We start from the raw sequence: 6,989 nt of genomic DNA, 5'->3' as shown, positions 1-6,989 counted from the left end.
AATTAAAAAAATATATATATTTAAATAAATTGCAAATAATCTGCAAAAAATTGTTTATTCCAGTACTCCCAAATTCAAAAAATTTGTTTTTATCAGACAGACATTTGTGCGTATGTACACATAAAGTTGTATGTATGTTGGCCTGTATTTTGTCTTACAACCCTGTAGACCGATTTTCTTCAAACTTGGTAGACAGGTAATACATTAGGGGGGCAAGAATCTATTAAATTTTTGCAAAAAACTGGAAAAAGAAGTTAGAATGTTTTGACAAAAATAAAATTTCAGATTTTTACTGGAATACCTTAAGAAAAAGATTTTTTACTAAAGTTGAAGCTGTTTTTTATCAAGTTCAGAAATTACCAAAAGCTTTTATTTAATAAGCATCCCCATCATAAAAAGTGACTTATATAAACATGTGTGTTTTATTTATTTTTTTTAGCTATATATTTCTTCAGAAAAGTCTATGGAAGTTTTTTTGAATCAATATTTTCTACATCAATAGGCCAACCACTAAAAAAAATCACTATAAAATATTTTTCACATTCCATTGTAATGGTCTGTAGTAATAAAAATTTTTTTTTTTTAATTTAAAAGATGTTTATTTTAAATTTAAATCCATCCGTTAAGGTATCTATTGCATTTAAAATGTAAAAACGTTTACTTTCTGGTATTTTTCAGTAACTAGAAAAAAAACTGCCCAAACGTTTTCACCCCTTCTTAGAAAATTACAAGTTTGTTTGATTAGAATTATGGCTGCATCTTTCTATTTTTAAACGATTTTTGAAAGTTTTTGTTTTTTAATTTATTATTTCCACTTAGGAATTATTTTCTAAAAAATATTTTTACCCAAATGTTTCCCCTTGAGTATAAAAACTCCCAAAGTGATTTTTCTTTCAAATTTCAAATTTTTAATATAAAAATATATATATATATTTTTTTTTTAAATAAAGTCACTAAAATAACTTAATACCCTCCCCTTATGGGGTAAATTTCAAAATTTTTAAAATCTAAAAAAGTAGCTAGTTTTAGTTTTTTAAATTTAATAATTTATTTAAAATCATTTTTTAAATATTTTAATCATTAAAAAAACTGTTAATCATTTAAACCATTAAATTTGATCATCAATTTTAATTATTACAAAGAGGCTTGAGCTCCCAAATTTTCAAAAAGTTAAAAACATATTTTTCATACAACTTTTTGGCATAGCCAGAAACTCTTTTCCAAAATTAATTCCTGATTTTTTTTATAAACCATAATAAACTAGCTGAACTAATTTAGTGTTCAACATAAATTTTATTTTTTTTTTAATTTCAACTTTGCATCGTTTTATAAAATATCACCTTTTGATAAATTTATTAAAAACTTTAAAAACAATTGACAATTAAAAATAACTGTTATTATTATTCTATTGCTAGTGTACACAATGTTCTCTCAAAGTGAAATAAATAATTTGAAGAGTAGAATTAAAAACTATTATTAATTAAATTGCATAGTTTACATCAAACAATTAATAAATTCATTTGAAACAGAGAAAACTGAACTCGATAATATGGAAAGTGGTTTGATTATAGAAGTTATTACAACTTTCTTGTTGTGCAACTTTAACTTCTCGTTAATTAAAGATGCAGTAAGTTTTAATTACATTTTAATCCATACCTTATAAGTATTCTTTAAACAGTGAAATTTAATCAATAGCACTGTTCTAAGGCTATTGATTTTAAAACTAGACAAGATCAACTGTTGCTACAAGAGTTTTTGTACCATTTGGCATACCTTTGTTGCAAGAATATAGAATGCACGACAATACAATATGAACAAGAAATAAAAATGAACATTAAAACATTCCACAGAATCTCTAAAATACATTGTATATTTTATATATATAATGGACTTTATAAATGTATAGGATAAATATATATATATATATTGTTATTATTATAGATATTCTTGAACAAGATCAAAGATGGATCTCACTTTCAGATGTATCATTTCTTGGTTGAAGATACAAGAATGCTATTAAGAAGGCAAATGACCTTACAGGAGCCGACATAGGAGGTGGTTATATTCTGGTAACGATGGAAATAAAAATTAATTTAAAAAAAATTCAAACTGCAATGAAGGTGAAGAAATGGAACGTAGAGGGGCTACAAGGAGAGTAAAAGTGGGTGAAATGCTGATAAAGGCAATACTCAAGGTAAAAGGAAAAATGAACCAGCAGAGAAAATGTAGTCAAGGATAAAATAAGGGAAGCTGTAGAAAAAGGTATTAGTTTCTATAAAGGCACCTAAGTAAAGAAACATTGGGTAACACAAGAAATTATATGAAAGATGGAAAAAAGAACAAAGTATAAAAATGAAGAAGAAGAATACAACAGAGCAATCTATCAAAGATTGAATAATTAATTAAAGAGAGAAACACACAACGGTAGGTAAAGGTGGCTAAAAGAAAAATGTAAAGGAGATTTAGAGAAGAAAAAGGAGTATGACACATTTTATAAGTTGCAAATTCACCACATGGGATAGAAGAAATCCTACTTATAAAATGAGAGAAATTGGGAAGAAAGTTGTTAGAGGATTTATAAAGCAGATGAGATAAAAAAACAACGATGGGAAGAGTATATTGAAGAGCTATATGTAGGGAGAAGGAAATGGGAAACTCGGAAAGCTGAGGTGGATAAAAGTTACAGAAGAGGAGAAAGGCCCACCAATTTTGGGATCTGGAGTTATACACGCTATTAAAGACAAGAAGAGCAGGAAAGCAACAGGAGAAGATGAACTTCCAATAGAACTTTTTAAATGTTTAGAAGATGAAGGAATAGATGAAATACTTTCAATGTGCAATACAATTTATGATACTGGAGTATAGCCAGAATATTTTGTTTAAACAATAATGATAATGATACCTGAAAATGTTGGAACCAAAAAATCTAAAGAACATAGAACTATCAGCTTAATATCACATGCTGCAAAAATAATTCTTAGAGTTACGAAAAGAAGGTTGATTACAAAAATGGAGGAGAATGGTAGAGAAGAACAGTTTGGATTCAGAAAAGGAAAAGGAACAAGGGATGCTGCAGGACTGATCAGAATAATTGGAAAGAGATGTTTTGATGGAGGAAGAGGATTGAACTTGAATTTTATAGATATGGAAAAGGCATTTGAGAAACTACAGTGGGTAAACTTATTTGAGATTCTGAAAGAAAATAGAATTGACTGGAAAGATATGAAACTTATCAGAGAATTGTAGATGAAGCAAAACGCAGCAGTGAAAATAAATCAGAATCTCACAAATTGGTTAGAATTAGGCAGAGGAGTGACATAAGACTGCTGTTTATCACCAACAATCTCAGCCTTCATGTCAAAGAAATGTTGAAAGAAATATTGGATAACCAAAAAGGAGTAAGCACTAATGGAAGAAATATAAATTGGGTCAGATTTTCTGATGACGTCTGATTGTTGTTGAAGTCACTCAGATATTACAAGAAATGATAAAAAAACACTGGAAGTAACAATGAAGGAATATGGGATGAAAATAAAAGTGAGGAAAACAGAAGTTATGAAGGTAATTGAAAGGAAAGATATGGATACTGTAGAGAAGGAAAAATTGAACAAGTAAAAAGACACATATACCTCAGGACAGTACTAACTGAAGGCTGTAGGAGTAAAGAAGAGATTAAGACGAGAACCGAAATGGCAAAGGAAGCCTTTTTTAGAAAGAAAAACCTACTCTGCAGAACTTGGGTCTGAAGCTGAGGAATAAATTGGTAAATTGTTATGTTTGGACATAATTTTATACGGTAGTGAAAAATGGACATCAGGAAAAAAGAAAAATGATAGGATTGAGGCTTTTGAGATGTATGTCAGGAGGAAGATAGAGAAGCTAAAAATGTGTGAACAGAGTAAATAACACAGAAGTATTAAGAAAAATAATTATAATTAATAATAATATTGAGTAATTAATAATAAGAATAATTAATATTGGCGACTATCAGAAGGACGAAAGGAAACTTAATTGGGCATATAATTAGGGAAAAAGAAATAACAATTACAGTTCTGGAAGGCAAGGTTAAAAAACAAGAGACAGAAGTTAATAAATGCCATAAAAGTTATGATGAGACAAAAGGAAAAACCTGGTACAGAAAAAGATGAAAACAGGGACCTGCCAACAGGCAGAATACCACATGGTTATACGATTATATGAATATAACAAGCATAAATTGCCTAGTCATTCAAATTCAACAATCAGATGAAAAGTTTTGCTTTTTAAAACACAATATGAAACCTGGATATAAACTATGACCAGATAATTACAGATACATTATAAAAGATTTTTAAAGATTTATGAATTTATTAATATAAAATACATTTTTTGCTAGTTATTTGACCACTTTACAGCAGTTATTAGTAAAGTAGAAGTATATGATTTAATTTTTTAGTTAATTAAATGACGAAGTAAAATTAGTTTCTAAAACTTGCTTCTCGTTGAGAAAAAATAACAATTGTAATTTTCAGACCTGTTGATGTACTCTTGCATATTTGACATCTAAATTTTTACTACTTTTAATTTAATAAGAGAGTAAAAGAAAAAATATATAAATAAAAATATATGCCTTTTATTTGGTTGCAATTTTAAATTTTACATTATATACTTAAATGACGCTAATCACCAAATACAAATAAACACAAAACATTTATATATATAAAAATAAAAAGTTTACATTAAACTACTTTTTAAGTTTTATTTCCATTTAATTAAGTATTAATTGTTTAATTTTCACATTTTTAACCAAGCCTATTTATTACTGAGTATAGGCCCTCTCTTCACAATAATCCATACTTTCCTGACCAACATTAACCTATACCAATTTATTCCTGCAGCCTCCTTCAAGTCATCCTTCCACCACCTTTTTTCTCGTTCTCTTTCCTTATTCCGTAGAAAGGTTTCTAAAAAAATAACTTGTTTTATCCATCTCCTGTTCTCCATCTTGGCCAGCCTGTTTCGATTTAGATTTCTTGATTACTTTAACTACTTCAGCTACTCCATTGTGTTGCCTTATCTTTTCACATTTAACTCAGTTTTTCCTTTACAGACAAATCATGCTTCTTTCCATTGATAACTCTCATATTTTGTATGAACTTCTTCAACAACATCCATTTTGTAAACCGTAGGTGAGACAAGGTGTTATACAGTAGTTAAATGATATACCTTTTTCTATATTTTTCACCAGTTTGTTTTTCATAATTTAAGAGATCAATATTTTTTGAAGTTGCTATCCTTCTTTAGGTCTTATCCTTTCTTGTTCTGTTCTCAAAGTTCACCAGTTGCCCTAAACAAATTTTTTTGTTTACACTAATATTTTTATTTCATAACTCCATTTGTGAGAACAGTTTTTAAAAAAAAACAAAGTGTTTAAATATAATAATTGATCTGTGGCTGAGATTCCTGCATATATTTTTTTAAATCTAAATTTTACCACTTTTAATTTATTAAGAGAGTAAAGAAGAAAATATAACCAAAGTTAAAGAACACTAACTGTTTGTAGAAATTTAAGGAATGTGACACATTATTCATGAATTTTTTTAATTAACAGTCCTCATAGAATATACCTATTTGTTGATTAATACATTCTTGATATGCACAGTTGTATATAACCCGGATATACATGTATTCAATACAAATACATTACTTACTTTATCTTTCATATAATCCAGTATAGTCTTCTATATATATATATAAATGAAAGTTTTTTGTTTGTTTGTCCCCTTATGCGTTCCTATACCATTCATCCGAATGCGATGAAACTTTGGTGAGTTGTGCGTACCCCCGCGAAGATTTCTGAATATATCTCATATTCAGAATATATATTAGTTACGTGAAAATAAATATCTAATATCTTTGTAAAAAAAATGTACCCGCTAGGCGAGATATTTCTAAAAAGAAAAAAAGTATTTATGGTCCGATTTGGCTCATATTCAGAATGTGTTACTTACATAGAAAGAAATACCTCTACAAAAAATGGACCCGCTAGATGGCGCTGGGGTTGAGATATGTGCAAAAATGTCATTTATGGTCCGATTTGGATATTTACGAAACAAACAAATATACAAACAGACTTTCTTCTCTCTCTCTCTCTCTCTCTATATATATATATAGAAGATTACCCGTGCGGTCAAAATACATATTACAAAATTTTACATTTTTTAAATTCGTTCGAAAGATCTCCCAAGCAAAGAAGTACCTAAGCAAAAAGAAAAACCTGAAGATCTCTCAGGCAAAAGTATCTAAGCTCTGACACGTTAACTGGTCAGAAAAGGACTGTGAAAAAAGTGCCTTAGTGAATAAAGTGTAAAAAATAAAAATAAAATGAAAAAAGTGTTTAACAAACTTGCATAATTAAAATAATAAGATTTTATTAAGTTTTGCAAACAAAAAAAAAAATACATTTGAAGTGAGTTTGAAGGAAATGTTTTTTTGTTGTTGTTTAGTGCTTTTTGCTACGGTTGCAATGGGAAACGCAAGTAACCAAATAGGGCGGGTGAAGCCGCGACGGGGAAGCTAGTCGTTTATATAATTTCAGTTACGGTTATTTCTAGAGTTATTTAGAATTTTAACTTAAATTCTTTTAACAGTCAGATCACTAATGAAAAACAACTGATTGTTCGTAATGATAAAGAAAAATCAGTAGGCATATAATATAAAATACATAAGTTTCACATAAGAAAATCTGTCTGGTACTTGTATATCAGTCAAATTTTAATGGCTAACTATTCAAACATTATTCGCTATCCATCCATATTTTCTGTATGAAGGTCTATTATGTGAATGTACTTCTGCACCAAACCGCTGAAAACTTATTCTTAACTTAACTTTCAGTTTCGTTTCTTTCACTCAATTATGGGAAACCCTTCACGTGCACTAAAAGTTTCTTCAAAACTTTTATTACATCCTTATTAATATATATATATATATATATATATATATATATTAAC

The 6,989-nt window shown here is 28.4% G+C and overlaps 1 protein-coding gene across 1 annotated transcript; it reads left to right on the top strand.

Annotated features, from left to right (window-relative positions):
• The first annotated feature begins 2,895 nt into the window (after positions 1–2,895).
• Positions 2,896–3,246, top strand: LOC142321175 (uncharacterized). Its single transcript, XM_075359170.1, has one exon. It carries the CDS (start codon positions 2,896–2,898, stop codon positions 3,244–3,246), a length of 351 nt encoding a protein of 116 aa, XP_075215285.1.
• Positions 3,247–6,989: the final 3,743 nt, after the last annotated feature.

Source organism: Lycorma delicatula, chromosome 3 (genome assembly GCF_047948215.1).
Source record: "Lycorma delicatula isolate Av1 chromosome 3, ASM4794821v1, whole genome shotgun sequence".
Taxonomy (NCBI): domain Eukaryota; kingdom Metazoa; phylum Arthropoda; class Insecta; order Hemiptera; family Fulgoridae; genus Lycorma; species Lycorma delicatula.
This window is presented reverse-complemented; position numbering and strand designations above follow the sequence as displayed.